We start from the raw sequence: 18,506 nt of genomic DNA on the forward strand, positions 1-18,506 counted from the left end.
TATTTCCGAATCATTTTAGGAAGAGGATTCTCGTAGTTTTCTATCTCATTTAGGATTTATGTTGGAATGCAACACCTAATTCTGACAGGTCTCTATCTTTTATGATTTGCCACTTTTAGAAGCTACCTTTTACGGCAGTTACTATTTTTAGCAGGTTTCCATAAATAGCAGGTTTCGGGTGAAATGAAATGGGGAATCAAGATTCGTTTATTTTATAGGAGATGCGTTGTCAAGTGGAGTTTTTACGTCTTCATCATCGAACATTTCCCTTTCGTGAATGGGGACAAAAGTAGGTGTCTACAGTTAACCCCCACTTTGACTGAGTCTTGGAGTAAGACGATGGTCAAAGTATTAGACGGAGTGCGTCACACAAGCCATGGTGTATGTGACCTATTTTGCGAGGGTCTCACGAGCCCCCGAGTGATAACATTTGACTTAAGGGTCATCACTTGAAGTGTCGACATATCCCTTACGTGTCATTGGGATTTGTCAACAGATAGTATAGAAACTTCCTCACTTTGTCATTGGAAGGATCTAAAGGTGCGTAGAAACTCCCTCACTTTGTCATTGGGAGTAGCTACAGATGTTTTCGAAATTAAAGCTGTAAAGTGTAATTGGGCCTGGCCAAGCCCAATCACGAGGTAAAACGTTTTTAAAGATTCTCATTTTCAGGGCTAGCTAAACGAGAAAACCCCCTTGTTTTTATAGGACGTAAAACGAAGGAAAATCCAGCACATCGTTCTTTTTTGGAAAAACAGAAAACCAATCCTTTAATTTTTGGAAAAAGGGAAAACCGAAAAAGGTTATCGCTGCAGCGACTAAGGACCTGCGCGGTTAGTGACGCAGACCCCGCCCGCTGAAGGTGGGCGAGCCTGTCCGCTGAGGGTGGACGCCCCGTCCGATAGAAGTGGACGAATCTGTTTTGATGTTTATAAAATAAGGACCTACGCGGTTTGTGACGTAGACCCCGCCGGCTGAAGATGGCGAACCTTATCCGCTGAGGGTGGACGCCCCGTCCGATAGAAGTGGACGAATCTATTTTGAAATTTATTTTGCTTTTTTTGAAAATAAGGACCTACGTGGTTTGCGCCGTAGACCCCGCCGGCTGAAGATGGCGAGCCTATTTTGAAGATTTTATTTCTCTCGAAAACTGAGGACCTGCGCGGCTAGTGACGCAGACCCCGCCCACTGAAGGTGGGCGAGCCCTGTCCGCTAAGGGTGGACGCCCCGCTCGCTGGAGGTGAGCGAACCTGAATTCGTCTTTTTGATTTGGGATTCGTGTGCCGCGATCTTGCCCGTTTGAGGTGGGCAAGTCCCTATTTTTCTTGTGATTTCTTTTGAGAATTTCTTTTTATTCATTCTTATAGGAGCGAATTCTTCCGAGGGATGCTCGGATTTAGTTGCAACCTGAATGTGGGTTGACAATGTGTTTAGACGGACCATTGTCTTGTGGTCATCATCTTTCATGGTTTGAGCTAGTCTTTATGGCTCAATCTTGCCACTACCTGGGTCCTTGATTAGGGGACTATGTATAAGTATCAACGGCGACCTTTGTCTTGAGGTCGTAATCCGGTTTTATCTTTTGAGGTTATCCAAACACGGGACTTCGTACAGTGTAGTTTGGGAATACCGTTTTAACTTTGCACACTTTCTTTTGAAATATATATTTTCTTTCGAGCCCCCAAGCACTCGTGCTTGACGGTCATTTTTTGTCAAAGAGGTTCCTACGCATTTTGTAATGTCTTTGATTGTGTTTGGAATCGTGCTCGTAAGCGCGAGCGATCTTTGTAGTGGTGTGCTACTTTGACAAATTCGTGAGGTGCGACTTTCGGCAATTTTCAAGTCGAATGAGTATGGCAGGGCCCAATAGAAGTTAGGGCCTTTTTTGAGCCTGGGTTCATTTTCGGCGCCCAGGCCTGGGCGCTGAAATAATTCACGCTCAGGTGGGGCGTTGAAAGTGTTGTTTGGGCTGGTCTTTTGATGACACAGTTGGCCTCTTGTTCATTCGTTTATTTCACTTGGAAGTTCTATGTATTCTCTTTTCTTTTGTTTTTTCTTTGTTTTTAGAACGTGATGATTTTCTTGAGAAGCCGTAGCCGATTGGTGGACTACGGTGCTTGTCGCTTTGGGGCGATTATTTTAAGGAACTGTTGCTCTTAAGGCGTACAGTTATTGTGATAGTTGGGCGAGTCTATATGGCCCGAGGAACATACCTTGAGGCGTAAGACTTTGACCGCTCTTGTTGTTGTATATTTTTCCTTTTGAACGCGTTCGTGAATGTTCGATACTTAGAATGATTATATGTATGTACGAACGAGCGTTCATAGAATGGCCGTTGTGTGCAGTCCATTAATCAGTTTGCTTGAATCATTTTTTTTTTAGCAATGACTGATTTTGAATAGTTTGCTTAGAAGCTTGATAAGGTTCAGACCCGTTCATGAAGTGGGCTCAAACATCGTGCCCTTTCGATTGTTCAAACATTTGCTTCGAGATTTTTTTTATTTTGCTATGGTTGTTTCGTAGCTTGGAGCTCCCAAGTATGCATGTTGGGATGCTTCCTTTTGGCGTACGATTTTTGTAGGTTCTTTCGAAAAAGATGCCTTGGGGTTCCGCTCGTGTAGGTGCGAGCTATCCCTTTCGTGGTAGGTAATATTTTGCTACCTTTAATCCTTAATGTAGAAGTCATGGGGCTTGCATTTTGAATTTGGGCGATAAGTAGTCTTTGCCTCTTTTAGACGTGCTCTTGGTCGTGCCTACATTAGTGCAATACGCCTTACTCTTCTTTTAGACTTGTACCGTGGGACGGTTGAACTTATGGTGCGACGTAGGCTTGTGTGGCCTAACGGCGTGTCTTAGAACATTCCTCCAGGTGTTGGGATATCATTATTTTTTGCATTGGAGTACTTCATCATGCCTCGTTCAGGTGTTCGAACAAGTGTAGCACCTTCTGCATGGGTTTGGACGGCTTATTACTTCGTTCGATGCGAGGATTCATAGGTGTTTCTTTCTTATTTTTATATCTGGGTAAAACTTGGCTAGCAGAAAGATTCAGCGCCCAGGCTAAGGCGTTAAAGATATCGGCGCCCAGCTCTGGGCGTTGGAAATGATTTCTGGGTATATTTTGACAGTTCTTATCCTTGATTTTTTTTCTTTCGCTTTTACTTTGGAACGTGGTAGACTGTGAAACGGGCGCTTGTAGGGTGAAAAAGCGCGAGGCTAATGCGTGACCTCGTCCCTCGTGGGTGTGACGATTCTTTTTATTCAATCAAGTGTAATTGGATTTCCTGTGAGTATACACCCAATTGACTAGTAATATAGGATTCGCCATTCAGTTTTTAACGACAATGAGAAATACTGACAAAACCCGGTTATCGTGACATAAAGGGAGTGCAATTATGTTTGACCACGACGGCCGTAGGTTCCCTTGTGATCCCTGGTGTGGGGATCTCTCAATATACACCCGCAAGGTAGAGATTGAGGGTTCGGGGGACTGTAACTACCGAGAGGATTAATTCGCTCGTCGATAACTCCAGAGGCAAGATATCCTTACTAGCTCAGCATAAATAATTGAAGGGACATGCGTTAACTATTAAACTAATCTGAGTTGATTTTAGCAATATGCAACATATAATACTAATTCAATCGTGATTATCTGATTTAAATAGCATTAAGAGACCTAGCATGATAATCCGATTTCCCAAAAATATTATATTTGTTAGGCGTGATAGAACAATCAGATTAGGTTAGTTTAACAGTTCATAAAAAGGGCGAGGAAAGCAGTTAAATCATCGAAAAGGGACACATTACGACGCACCCTTGAGAGGTGCGTCACGGTTCTCAGAAAACTAACCACTTTGACTTTGCTATTTCTCCTTTTTATTTAACGAATCTCAATTATGGGACAGGATACGTTCTGTTCGATTTATGGATCGATTGCGACAGAACGCGTGAACAGTTTCGCAGCGAGAGGCTTAGGCTAAGGGTTGGAGTCAATACTCAGAATATAATTGTGTTATTGTGTGTCCTTTCACGTCGAAATTAGGGGCCTATTTATAGGGAAGAGTTCGTGGAAAGATAGAATTGCAGAGTTCTAATCCACAAAGAATTAGGAAAAAACACGTAGGGTCCGGGCAGTTTTGTTTAGTCAGATTCGGATTCCTAAAATCCGTAGAGTTTGAGATTAATTCGAGTCTTTTAGCGCGTATCAATTTTATGACGGAATGCGTCTGGGCCCGTTACGAACTCTAGGCTCGTTAGGATTTCAATTAATACGTAACTCTTATTTCCGAATCATATTAGGAAGAGGATTCTCGCAGTTTTCTATCTCATTTAGGATTTATGTTGGAATGCAACACCTAATTCTGACAGGTCTCTATCTTTTATGATTTGCCACTTTTAGAAGCTACCTTTTACGGCAGTTACTATTTTTAGCAGGTTTCCATAAATAGCAGGTTTCGGTTGAAATGAAATGGGGAATCAAGATTCGTTTATTTTATAGGAGATGCGTTGTCAAGTGGAGTTTTTACGTCTTCATCATCGAACATTTCCCTTTCGTGAATGGGGACAAAAGTAGGTGTCTACAGTTAGCCCCCACTTTGACTGAGTCTTGGAGTAAGACGATGGTCAAAGTATTAGACGGAGTGCGTCACACAAGCCATGGTGTATGTGACCTATTTTGCGAGGGTCTCACGAGCCCCCGAGTGATAACATTTGACTTAAGGGTCATCACTTGAAGTGTCGACATATCCCTTACGTGTCATTGGGATTTGTCAACAGATAGTATAGAAACTTCCTCACTTTGTCATTGGAAGGATCTAAAGGTGCGTAGAAACTCCCTCACTTTGTCATTGGGAGTAGCTACAGATGTTTTCGAAATTAAAGCTGTAAAGTGTAATTGGGCCTGGCCAAGCCCAATCACGAGGTAAAACGTTTTTAAAGATTCTCATTTTCAGGGCTAGCTAAACGAGAAAACCCCCTTGTTTTTATAGGACGTAAAACGAAGGAAAATCCAGCACATCGTTCTTTTTTGGAAAAACAGAAAACCAATCCTTTAATTTTTGGAAAAAGGGAAAACCGAAAAAGGTTATCGCTGCAGCGACTAAGGACCTGCGCGGTTAGTGACGCAGACCCCGCCCGCTGAAGGTGGGCGAGCCTGTCCGCTGAGGGTGGACGCCCCGTCCGATAGAAGTGGACGAATCTGTTTTGATGTTTATAAAATAAGGACCTACGCGGTTTGTGACGTAGACCCCGCCGGCTGAAGATGGCGAACCTTATCCGCTGAGGGTGGACGCCCCGTCCGATAGAAGTGGACGAATCTATTTTGAAATTTATTTTGCTTTTTTTGAAAATAAGGACCTACGTGGTTTGCGCCGTAGACCCCGCCGGCTGAAGATGGCGAGCCTATTTTGAAGATTTTATTTCTCTCGAAAACTGAGGACCTGCGCGGCTAGTGACGCAGACCCCGCCCACTGAAGGTGGGCGAGCCCTGTCCGCTAAGGGTGGACGCCCCGCTCGCTGGAGGTGAGCGAACCTGAATTCGTCTTTTTGATTTGGGATTCGTGTGCCGCGATCTTGCCCGTTTGAGGTGGGCAAGTCCCTATTTTTCTTGTGATTTCTTTTGAGAATTTCTTTTTATTCATTCTTATAGGAGCGAATTCTTCCGAGGGATGCTCGGATTTAGTTGCAACCTGAATGTGGGTTGACAATGTGTTTAGACGGACCATTGTCTTGTGGTCATCATCTTTCATGGTTTGAGCTAGTCTTTATGGCTCAATCTTGCCACTACCTGGGTCCTTGATTAGGGGACTATGTATAAGTATCAACGGCGACCTGTCTTGAGGTCGTAATCCGGTTTTATCTTTTGAGGTTATCCAAACACGGGACTTCGTACAGTGTAGTTTGGGAATACCGTTTTAACTTTGCACACTTTCTTTTGAAATATATATTTTCTTTCGAGCCCCCAAGCACTCGTGCTTGACGGTCATTTTTTGTCAAAGAGGTTCCTACGCATTTTGTAATGTCTTTGATTGTGTTTGGAATCGTGCTCGTAAGCGCGAGCGATCTTTGTAGTGGTGTGCTACTTTGACAAATTCGTGAGGTGCGACTTTCGGCAATTTTCAAGTCGAATGAGTATGGCAGGGCCCAATAAAAGTTAGGGCCTTTTTTGAGCCTGGGTTCATTTTCGGCGCACAGGCCTGGGCGCTGAAATAATTCACGCCCAGGTGGGGCGTTGAAAGTGTTGTTTGGGCTGGTCTTTTGATGACACAGTTGGCCTCTTGTTCATTCGTTTATTTCACTTGGAAGTTCTATGTATTCTCTTTTCTTTTGTTTTTTCTTTGTTTTTAGAACGTGATGATTTTCTTGAGAAGCCGTAGCCGATTGGTGGACTACGGTGCTTGTCGCTTTGGGGCGATTATTTTAAGGAACTGTTGCTCTTAAGGCGTACAGTTATTGTGATAGTTGGGCGAGTCTATATGGCCCGAGGAACATACCTTGAGGCGTAAGACTTTGACCGCTCTTGTTGTTGTATATTTTTCCTTTTGAACGCGTTCGTGAATGTTCGATACTTAGAATGATTATATGTATGTACGAACGAGCGTTCATAGAATGGCCGTTGTGTGCAGTCCATTAATCAGTTTGCTTGAATCATTTTTTTTTTAGCAATGACTGATTTTGAATAGTTTGCTTAGAAGCTTGATAAGGTTCAGACCCGTTCATGAAGTGGGCTCAAACATCGTGCCCTTTCGATTGTTCAAACATTTGCTTCGAGATTTTTTTTTATTTTGCTATGGTTGTTTCGTAGCTTGGAGCTCCCAAGTATGCATGTTGGGATGCTTCCTTTTGGCGTACGATTTTTGTAGGTTCTTTCGAAAAAGATGCCTTGGGGTTCCGCTCGTGTAGGTGCGAGCTATCCCTTTCGTGGTAGGTAATATTTTGCTACCTTTAATCCTTAATGTAGAAGTCATGGGGCTTGCATTTTGAATTTGGGCGATAAGTAGTCTTTGCCTCTTTTAGACGTGCTCTTGGTCGTGCCTACATTAGTGCAATACGCCTTACTCTTCTTTTAGACTTGTACCGTGGGACGGTTGAACTTATGGTGCGACGTAGGCTTGTGTGGCCTAACGGCGTGTCTTAGAACATTCCTCCAGGTGTTGGGATATCATTATTTTTTGCATTGGAGTACTTCATCATGCCTCGTTCAGGTGTTCGAACAAGTGTAGCACCTTCTGCATGGGTTTGGACGGCTTATTACTTCGTTCGATGCGAGGATTCATAGGTGTTTCTTTCTTATTTTTATATCTGGGTAAAACTTGGCTAGCAGAAAGATTCAGCGCCCAGGCTAAGGCGTTAAAGATATCGGCGCCCAGCTCTGGGCGTTGGAAATGATTTCTGGGTATATTTTGACAGTTCTTATCCTTGATTTTTTTTTCTTTCGCTTTTACTTTGGAACGTGGTAGACTGTGAAACGGGCGCTTGTAGGGTGAAAAAGCGCGAGGCTAATGCGTGACCTCGTCCCTCGTGGGTGTGACGATTCTTTTTATTCAATCAAGTGTAATTGGATTTCCTGTGAGTATACACCCAATTGACTAGTAATATAGGATTCGCCATTCAGTTTTTAACGACAATGAGAAATACTGACAAAACCCGGTTATCGTGACATAAAGGGAGTGCAATTATGTTTGACCACGACGGCCGTAGGTTCCCTTGTGATCCCTGGTGTGGGGATCTCTCAATATACACCCGCAAGGTAGAGATTGAGGGTTCGGGGGACTGTAACTACCGAGAGGATTAATTCGCTCGTCGATAACTCCAGAGGCAAGATATCCTTACTAGCTCAGCATAAATAATTGAAGGGACATGCGTTAACTATTAAACTAATGTGAGTTGATTTTAGCAATATGCAACATATAATACTAATTCGATCGTGATTATCTGATTTAAATAGCATTAAGGGACCTAGCATGATAATCCGATTTCCCAAAAATATTATATTTGTTAGGCGTGATAGAACAATCAGATTAGGTTAGTTTAACAGTTCATAAAAAGGGCGAGGAAAGCAGTTAAATCATCGAAAAGGGACACATTACGACGCACCCTTGAGAGGTGCGTCACGGTTCTCAGAAAACTAACCACTTTGACTTTGCTATTTCTCCTTTTTATTTAACGAATCTCAATTATGGGACAGGATACGTTCTGTTCGATTTATGGATCGATTGCGACAGAACGCGTGAACAGTTTCGCAGCGAGAGGCTTAGGCTAAGGGTTGGAGTCAATACTCAGAATATAATTGTGTTATTGTGTGTCCTTTCACGTCGAAATTAGGGGCCTATTTATAGGGAAGAGTTCGTGGAAAGATAGAATTGCAGAGTTCTAATCCACAAAGAATTAGGAAAAAACACGTAGGGTCCGGGCAGTTTTGTTTAGTCAGATTCGGATTCCTAAAATCCGTAGAGTTTGAGATTAATTCGAGTCTTTTAGCGCGTATCAATTTTATGACGGAATGCGTCTGGGCCCGTTACGAACTCTAGGCTCGTTAGGATTTCAATTAATACGTAACTCTTATTTCCGAATCATATTAGGAATAGGATTCTCGCAGTTTTCTATCTTATTTAGGATTTATGTTGGAATGCAACACCTAATTCTGACAGGTCTCTATCTTTTATGATTTGCCACTTTTAGAAGCTACCTTTTACGGTAGTTACTATTTTTAGCAGGTTTCCATAAATAGCAGGTTTCGGGTGAAATGAAATGGGGAATCGAGATTCGTTTATTTTATAGGAGATGTGTTGTCAAGTGGAGTTTTTACGTCTTCATCATCGAACCTTTCCCTTTCGGGAATGGGGACAAAAGTAGGTGTCTACACCCTGAAGCTCAGTGAGCGTTTTTTCCAGACTATTCATACTGTAGTTCAGCTTGAACTGATCATACCCGCTATGAAGAGAATGGAGGATGGTGTCTGCAGCCATTTCCTCAGAGAACTGTTGATCCAGCCGACTCATATTCTCAATGAGTCTAATAATTTTGAGAACATGTGGACTTAGGGGCTCGCCTTTCTTAAGCTTGGTCTCAAGAATTTTCCTATGAGTCTCGAATATTTCGACTCGAGCCAGATCTTGGAACATGTTCTTTAACTCACTGATGATCGTGAAAGCATCTAAGTTGATGAACGTTTTTTGTAGATCTGCACTCATGGTTGAAAGCATTAGACATTTTACATCCTTCTTGGCATCAATCCTACGATTGAGGGCTGCCTGAGTGACCCTGTCGCTTGCGGCTTTGGGCATCACCTCTTCCAGGACATACTCCTTTTCTTCCGGCATAAGAACTATTTGCAAGTTCCTTTGACAGTCAAGGAAGTTTTTCCCGCTCAACTTCTCCTTTTTCGAGAATTGAACGGATGTTGAATGAATTGTTGTTTGCCATAGTTAAAACTACAATTGAAAAGAATAAACAAGTAAATAACCATTCACAGTTTCTCTTAATAAACTTAAATTCTAGCATTCATGCATAATTCAATATTTATTAAGCATTTTATTCAAGTTATTCGTTCCGGCAGATGTGAATAAAATGATTCCAATACCCTTAAATCATTGAAGAATTAAGCACATTATGTATTTAGACTCAATTCTAAAATATTTTAGGTAAGAAAATCCTTTACTAATAGTCTAGAAACTACTCTTGGTTGATAGGTACGTCTAAGAACTTATTAGGTAAACCTATCTCATTTGCCACGACATAAAAGGACTCCTTACTTATATCGTTGAGTTTCACCAAAACTAACATGTACTCACAATTATTTGTGTACCTTACCCCTTTAGGATGAATAAGTAACACCTCGCTATGGCGGAAAACTATTACTAAGATTGATGTAAAGGTTATCCAAGTAAGTGTTATTTTGGCATGACACCTTTTAACTCAATTTTTAAAGTTTGAAACTTAAGGCTCTTACTATCACTACTACAAAATAGGCTTATAGCAACGCCCTTTTATGCAACAGTTTCAATGGCGTTGCTATATCATACTTATTGCAACAGTTAAATAATTATTAATTTGAGTAGACTTTAACTTTAGAAAAGTGTTACTATAGAAAATCTATTGCAACAGTTGTATAATTTAATTATTTATTGCAACAGATTTTATTTATATAATATTTTGATGAAATATTGCAACGGTTTTTTTTGTCAAATATCTAAACAACATTAAAAATTAAAAATCAAAAATTAAAAATGCTGAAAAGTTTTTGGAACTTTTTGTTGAGCGCTAATTATTTTTGGTTTCCCTCCTTCAATCCCAAACCCTTACGTTTCACCCCAAAGTCCCAAACCCTTCTGTTTCACCCAAAGCCTTCGTCTCTTTCGTTGCTTCGTTCTTCTTCTCTGTTCTCTTCCACCTGATTCATTCTTGTCAATCCTCTCCATCATCGTTTGCGTTTCTGAATTAAGAATTGGGTCCTTTGCATCGGAGAAAAGTAGAAACCCGCAAATTGCTTTTGTGAATTGGCTAGAAGGACATACAAGGTAAGTTTGTATATATTTCATCGAATTTTGTCTTAAATTTCAGAATTATGCTGCTTAATTAACTGGTTAAAATTGGAATTTTTTTGTGTGGTTTTGAGTCTGTTTCTTAATTCGGGAATTCTGTTGATTTTTATTATGTGCGTATGATTTATTTACAATTTGTTTTTGTTGATTCCACAATATCAATCAACTGTATTATCGATCGATGGTTATTTTTGGATGATTTTATTCTGAATTTTGGTACTTTCCGCTGTAATTTATTTGTTCTTTAATGTCTCCTTCTTCGTTTTCTGAACTTGTTCCTCTGTGTTCTTACTTCTGTGTATGCAGTTGCATCTATTTCTCTTCTAAATGCAAGTTTGTTTCCTATGAGTTCTTAATCTTAAAATTTCTAATACTAAATGCTACTGCACTATGCTTCGAATTCGGTGTTTCCCTTTTTAGAGTCACGGACCTGATTAGTAATGCCACGAGCAAATAACTTCACATATGATGCTGCTAGTTTTTTTTTTTTTGGGTGCTTGGGTGTTGCTGGTGCGTGGCTTATGGTTTCGTTCTATTCAGGTGTTGGGTGCTAGCTCTTTGATGATGTGTTGTTGTTGGTATAGTCTGATGGATAGGTATGGTAACTGCTGTGTTTTGTGTAGTTGGTTGGGGTTCTGCTGCTTCTGCAGACTGTGCTGTTCTTGCTAGGTTGTGTGTGTTTTGCAGCTGGTTGGGTGTAGCTGTGGTTCAGGGTCTGGGTTTGATGTTGCACTGTTGTTGGGTCTGGTTCTAATGTAGCTGTTGGGTATGCTACTTAACACTTGTTTGTTTGTTCAACTTGATATGTTCTTCTTGTAAGTTGGGTTGCTGTCCTAGTTGGTTGTTATTGAACTATCCATATCTAAGTGAAACAACTACTCTGTATTTTCAGATGTTGGTGTGCAATATTTTGACATCAATAGAAACTATTATTGCTTAGTTTTTTTCCAATCTGATTGCCAGCAGCTTGAATGCGGGGGATATATTTAGGACACGGTTGGGAGAACATGACTGTCTTGGCTACTGTTATCTATTAATTGAAAAGAGTAACTGAGTTGTGATGTAGACAAAGAGAGAAAAGCTCACTTGGGGAATTGCTTTTATTGCAATGTTTTTGTGTATCGTGTATGTTGTTAAGGATACTAATTAATTAATTCCAAGTAAAACCATAGTGTCGATTCCCTATTTTACTTATTTATGACTCTGTTCTTGTTTTTATATGCTCGATCAATATCATACTCTCTAATTCAACAATAATGATTCTGAACTTGGTTTTTGGTACTTGTTATTTTGGAACTGATTTTTTGATTTTGAAATTCTGCTATGAAGCAGCCCTTCCGTTAAGCTGGTGCAGACTGAGCACATTTTGACTGCTGTTGGTTTTGGGCAAAAATTCTCTTGGAATCAAAGGTACTTCCACTCATTGATTTGTGCTTTCTTTATTGGGTTTTTGACTAACTTTATCGTTTTGATTATTTTTTGGTTTGTTGTAACTGAAATTACTTGTTATTTAAATTGGTTGTAACTTAAGTTACTCGTTATTTTTGCCCATAATTATTTTGGTATCTATGTTGAAGTTGATGTTTTGAATTGATTCCCTATTCTACTTCTTATGCCCTTTTCCTGTTTTTGTATGCTCTAGATCTCTTGACTTTTTATAGACTTTTTTGTGATCTATAGACTTTTTTTTGTGTAATTTAGGCATTGTCGTTGTGAAATATATTTAACAATGGATCAAAATTGGATGAACTTCCCTAGAGGGTCAGAAGGTTTTAAAGCTGCTTTGAATATTTTTCTTGATGGTTATTTTGCAAAGGATGCTATTGGAGGACAAACCTTTTGCCCTTGTAAAAAGTATTCTAGGCGTTTTTGCCATTCTAGAGACGTCATTTATGATCATTTGATTGTTGACGGATTTGTAAAGGGATTCAGGGAGTGGGTCGTTCAAAGGGAAGCATCTTCATCTACAAGTAACGATATGTCTGGAATTAATGATCAAAATACATATGATGATATCGATGGTTTATTACATGATACTTTTATTGAGGTGGAAGAAGGTTTAGATGGAGATCAAGGTGTTCCAAGTGAGCCAAATGAGGAGGCTAGAAAGTTTTATAAGCTAGTAGAAGAAGGGAAGCAAGAGCTTTATCCGGGTTGTAAAACTTTCTCAATGTTATCCTTCATAATCCGTTTATTTCTCTTCCAGGTCCTTAATGGCTTAAGCAATGCGGCCTTTGGGGATCTCTTAGACTTATTAAGAGAGGCGTTTCCTATGGCTCGACTTCCAAAATCCTATAACGAATCTAAGAATATAATCAAGGATTTGGGTCTTGATTATAAAAAGATACATGCTTGTCCCAACGATTGCATTCTTTACAGGAAGGAGTATGAAGGAGCTGATGTTTGTCCCAAGTGTGAAACATCAAGGTGGAAGTCTAAGAACGTCCCTGCAAAGGTTTTGAGGCATTTTCCTTTGAAGCCTAGACTCCAAAGACTTTTCATGTGTTCTAAAACAGCTGAGTCAATGGTTTGGCATGATAAAGAGCGAACAAAAGATGACAAAATTAGACATCCAGCAGATGCACAATCTTGGAAGGACTTTGATGAGACGTATCCTGACTTTAAAAAGGAACCAAGAAATGTTCGACTAGCTCTTGCCAGCGATGGATTTAATCCATTTCGAACTATGAGTGTTGCTCATAGCACATGGCCTGTTGTGTTGATTAATTATAACCTTCCACCCTGGTTTTCTATGAAACCTGAATATTTTATGCTGTCTTTGTTAATTTCGGGCCCTAAGTCTCCTGGAAATGACATAGATGTTTATTTGCAACCGTTGATTGATGAACTGAAGGAATTATGGGAGTATGGGGTTGAGACATATGATGCATTTAAAAAGCAATCATTTCAATTGCATGCTGCTTTAATGGGGACGATAAATGATTTCCCGGCTTACGCTATGTTATCTGGATGGTCTACTAAAGGAAATTATGCATGTCCTAATTGTAACCATGATGTGACACCGAAATATTTGCCTCACAGCAAAAAAAATTGTTATATGGACACCCGTAGGCTTCTTGATGCAAGTCATCCATGGCGAAAGGATAAGAAATCATTTAATGGAGAAACAGAGGATAGGTGTGGACCTTCTCCGTTATCAGGCACTGACCTAGTAAATGAGTTAGAGAACTTTGTAAATGATTTCGGGAAACCAAAGAAAGGTGGAGGAAGTAAAGGTCCATGGAAAAAGAAACCAGCTTTTCTTCAATTGTCATATTGGCCTAATATCAAATGTCGTCATAATCTTGACGTCATGCATATTGAGAAAAATGTTTTTGACAATATTGTTGGCACGTTGTTAGACATTCCAGGAAAGTCTAAGGACCACAACAATGCGCGTCTTGATTTAGTGGCCCTTGGCCTAAAGCCACATCTCCACCCTTATCTTTCTGATGATGGCAACCACATGTTATTTCCACCGGCACCTTATACAATGGGTAATGAAGAGAAGGATTTGTTCCTTAAAGTTATTAAAGAAACAAAGTTACCTTCTGGGTATGCATCGAATATAGGGAGATGTGTACAAGTTAAAGAAAGAAAGTTTGCTGGTTACAAAACTCATGATGCACACGTTGTGCTTCATCACTTGCTTCAAGTTGCTGTTAGAAAAACATTGCCAAAAACTGTAGCAGTACCTTTGATTAGATTGGGTAATTTTTTTCGGGGTATATGTAGTAAAATTGTCGATCTTAAAGAATTAGACAGATTAGCATCTGAAGTGGTTGATGTAATTTGTCAATTTGAAATGATATTTCCTCCTGCTTTCTTTGATATTATGATGCATTTACCCGTTCATTTAGTAGAGGAAATCAAATTTGGTGGACCTGTGCAATATCGATGGATGTACTTTATTGAGAGGTATCTTGGTAGGTTGAAGTCATATGTCCGAAATAGGAGTAACCCCGAAGGAAGCACAGCAGAAGGGTATATGATGGAAGAATGCTTGACTTTTATTTCTCGATATTTACGTGAAGGTGTAAACACTAGACTGGACAGAAGATGTGCTAGGAATTTCGGGGTGGCTGATAGGGATGAGGAATCATCTATTTTTCCTAAGATAGGATATCCTCCTGGAGGAAAAGGGAAAAGAAAAGGGAGAGATTTACTTTGGATTTTCAAAGTTTGAAGCAAGCTCATAGATATATCATCTTCAATTGCGGCGATGTTACAGTGGAAACTTATATCAAGTAAGATGTTATAAATATTTTTTATTTACTTCATTTTTATTTTAATAATGACTTATACATTTTTTTTCTTCAAATTTAGAGAACACCAAACTTGGGTGAATAGCCAGGGTCGAAAGCGTAGATGGGATACCGCACAAAGTCATAGTAGAGATTTTATTGTTTGGTTTCAGGAAAAGGTTCAAATGGAACAAGTTAATGGTGACATTTTTTGGTTGTCTAAGGGTCCTAATCCTAAGGCCAGGAGGTACACTGGATATTGTATTAATGGTTATAAGTTTTACACAAGAGAGCGCGACTCAAGAGTAAAGACGCAAAACAGCGGAGTCACTTTAACAGCCTTCACTTCAAGTTTTGCTAGCTCAAGGGACCGAAATCCTGTAGATGGAGATGTTACCTACTATGGTGTTATAGAAGAAATTATTGAATTAGACTTTTGGTCTCAATTCAGTGTTGTGTTATTTAAGTGTGATTGGTTCCTTGGTGATATCGATGAGTGTGGGCTTACATATGTCAATTTCAAGAAGAAATGTTCCAAAGATGATCCTTTTGTATTGGCTTCTCAAGTTCAACAAGTTTACTTCTCCCAAGATCCAGTTGAAAATGATATTCAGTATGTTATGCAGGATGTTCCAAGAGATCTTTTTGATTTTGAGGAAGAGCTTAATAAGGAAACATATTGGGAGGATCCTGTTGATTTCAATTGTAATGGCATGCCTCATGTTGATGCAAATGATATTCATGCAAGAGCCGGTGGTGAAGTACGATCTATAAACATAAGTGATTTGTTAGATGTTCCGGCCGAGCCTGAAGTTGACTCTGACCATGATGATACGGATTGGGATTGGATGCTTGCTATTGAGGATATCCCGATTCCTGAGTCATAGGGGTTACCTAAGGATAACCAATCCAATCAGTTTTAGTTTCTTTAATATACTTTTTATATACTTTTGTGGTAATATTTGGATAAGGGAATGCGTTTGAACCTTTTAATTTTTGTTGTTGAAGATACCCCAAAGATGAGTTTGAACCTTTTGATGTTCCTGGTCTGCTTAGTTCTATTTTTTGTGCTTAGGTTATTTTTAGTGCTTAGTTTTATTTTTTCAGCTTCTTTGTTGAGTAATGTTCTGCCTACTTATAACCTTAAATGTTGACTTTGTGTGTTTTGTTCCAAAATCGACCATGCTGGCTGCTGTTTTCTGATTTGTTGTTTATTCCGAGTTCTTCGGTTCTGGTAGTCAGGTCCGCCTGCTTACTTAGTTCCGCTTTTTTGTGGTGGTTAGTTATAATGTACTACTAATGTACTGATGTGTTTTGATATTGTTTGTATAGCTTTTAGGCTAGCTTGCAACTTGGTTTTGTTATTGTTTGTATAGGTTTTAGGCTAGCTTGCAACTTGGTTTTGTTATTGCTTCCAAATTTATCAATCGAGTACAATAGCAGCACATCCATAAACTTAATGCAGCAGCAATTCTAATGATCATTTACATTTTCTTCTCAAATGCCCCTGTTCTAATTTAACCCTGATGCTTCCCCCTTTCCATTATATCATGAAAACAAAAAAAATTATCATTTTGTTTGGAATTTTTTGTTAAAAAGGTCACAGTATTTTGTGGATTTCCTGAAAATTAGTAGGCAATCTACCTCAAATATTAGTTGGAACTTAGAAGGCTGACAATCAAGGCATTCCAACAGCATGACAGACTTAGACCTAGTAACTTTGGAAACTTGTAGAATAGATATGCTACAGACACCAACTACTCAATTGCCCTGCTGAAAATCTATCATGGACTTTTTTAGTTCGTTTTTGCATCTTCTCCTGGAGTACACTAGTATTGCACTGAAAATTAAATTCTAATACTTCCTGTGCTGTGGTTTCTAATATTCAAAAATTCTAATAACACTAGTATAGCACTGAAAATTAAATTCTAATGTCTAGTTTCTTTTCTTCTTTCTTTATGCACTGTAATTAGTGCGTTGTATTTCTGTGGTAATATTACAGTCTCTGTGGCTGTCTTGAATTTTGAGATTTCTGATTTGTCTCTCTTTTGTGAAATATTCAGAGATTTTATTATATTTTGCTTGTGTCATGTCGTCAAACCATTGTTCTAAAAGGTTTACTTATTTTTCCAATATGGATGCCTACAATTCGTTTATTTTCTTTTCATCCCTCGAACTAATCTTTTGAATATTTGTTTGTTTTTGTTTGCATTATTGCAGTAGAAAATGGCAAAGAATGGAAACCAAAAAGCTGACAGAAGCTCAACTACAACTGCATTAGCACCGTATGAGAAAATAAGGTCCATGACCATAGAAAAGAATGCCCAAAAATTTAGAGACCTCGGGTTATTTGATATTGCTCAACAAATGCGGGATAAAAATAAACGTTTTGCAAAAGGAAAGGAGAATGTCAATTGTAACCAAGATGATCAAGACTATGTACCTGAAAATGATCATGACTCTAATGATGATGAGGTGGAGATTTCTCGAGTGAAAAAGGTGGCAACTGAAGCCACAACCAATTCCGCAGCAAAATCTATACCAAAAAAGGTTTTACTTTCCAATTATCATTCTTCTTTTTTGTGTCTAGTGTTCTGAATTTCTGAATTTTGTTCTACTTGGTTCTGTTTTGTGCTTAGTTCTTTTACTGAATCACTTATTGGAGATCGCCTTAGTTGCTATCTCCATGTACCTCTCAAAGCTGAATATGGCTCCAAGTCAAGACATTAGACACTGCAGTTAGACCGCCAAAATCTGACAACAATTACAGATGAAATTCTATGTCAATTTTATAACAAAACAGACATAGTGTCTGCTAAAAGTTAACCTGATCAAACACTTTAACAACTGAACAAGTTACAGACGTGCCCAGACATTTAGCCAATGTTCTACTCCGTATTATTTAACATCACCTAACACCTTGTATAAGCATGTCATTGCAAGGAACCCAAATAGGCCTCCCATCAGGTTACCCCTATTACTGATATACTGTATTTTCTTCCTTTCTGATCTGATTTCCAGCAGTCATTCACATGAAAATGGATGTTGATAACTTTCTAGTTTGTGCATTAAGTGATGGTGCATGCCTGCCTTCAATTCCATGTTTCAAGAATTTTACAAATATAAAAGGTGATGCAAATGATGGCATATACATTTATGATTACGTGAAATTTTAAAAGAAAATTAAATGCAAATGTATTTTAAGTAAGTGCCTTTATTCAATGATTGGCAACTAAAACAAACAAGACTTAGGATTAGTAATCACCACTTGGAAGCAGAGTTACCTGGTTCGTGGTTCGCTTCGGTACGGGGTACGGGTTCGGGTTCGCGGTTCGCGGGTAGCTGATTTTCGGTTCGTGAGAGGTTTATGGGATTTTTTTTTGTGTGTGTGTGTGTGTGTGTGTTTTAGTGTCATTCAAATTGAGGCCTAAATTCTTAAGTACTCGTACAACCAGAACTAGTTGATCTGTGCAGACTGCAGAGTCTGACTTTTAGTAATTTTCTAAGTATGGGATATTGATCAAACATTTAATAATTAATACTGATGCTCAAAAATAAGTCAACTAAATAAAATTCAATAGATAAAAAACTAAAAACAAAGAAGATTAAACAAACAAAGAAGTTTAAATACTCTACTGCATAAACATTAAACAAACAAAGTACTTAAAAAACAAAGAACGTTAAACAAACTAAGAAGTAATTAAAAAGCAAAGATCCTCTA

At 39.1% G+C, this 18,506-nt stretch overlaps 1 protein-coding gene across 1 annotated transcript; it reads left to right on the plus strand.

Annotated features, from left to right (window-relative positions):
• The first annotated feature begins 11,139 nt into the window (after nucleotides 1-11,139).
• LOC130465435 (uncharacterized) lies at nucleotides 11,140-15,672 on the plus strand. Its single transcript, XM_056834187.1, has 4 exons — nucleotides 11,140-11,288; nucleotides 11,871-11,951; nucleotides 12,243-14,721; nucleotides 14,959-15,672. The coding sequence occupies exons 1-4, from the start codon at nucleotides 11,140-11,142 to the stop codon at nucleotides 15,670-15,672; spliced, it is 3,423 nt and encodes a 1,140-aa protein (XP_056690165.1).
• The last annotated feature ends 2,834 nt before the right edge of the window (nucleotides 15,673-18,506 follow it).

This window comes from Spinacia oleracea, chromosome 1 (genome assembly GCF_020520425.1).
Source record: "Spinacia oleracea cultivar Varoflay chromosome 1, BTI_SOV_V1, whole genome shotgun sequence".
Classification (NCBI taxonomy): Eukaryota; Viridiplantae; Streptophyta; class Magnoliopsida; order Caryophyllales; family Amaranthaceae; genus Spinacia; species Spinacia oleracea.

Coding starts and splice junctions, on each gene's coding strand:
- LOC130465435 (XM_056834187.1), top strand. CDS start 11,140: ATGGTAACTGCTGTGTTTTGTGTAGTTGGTTGGGGTTCTGCTGCTTCT. Junction 11,289..11,870: donor TTGCACTGTTGTTGGGTCTG/GTTCTAATGTAG, acceptor TCTGCTATGAAG/CAGCCCTTCCGTTAAGCTGG. Junction 11,952..12,242: donor AAATTCTCTTGGAATCAAAG/GTACTTCCACTC, acceptor TGTGTAATTTAG/GCATTGTCGTTGTGAAATAT.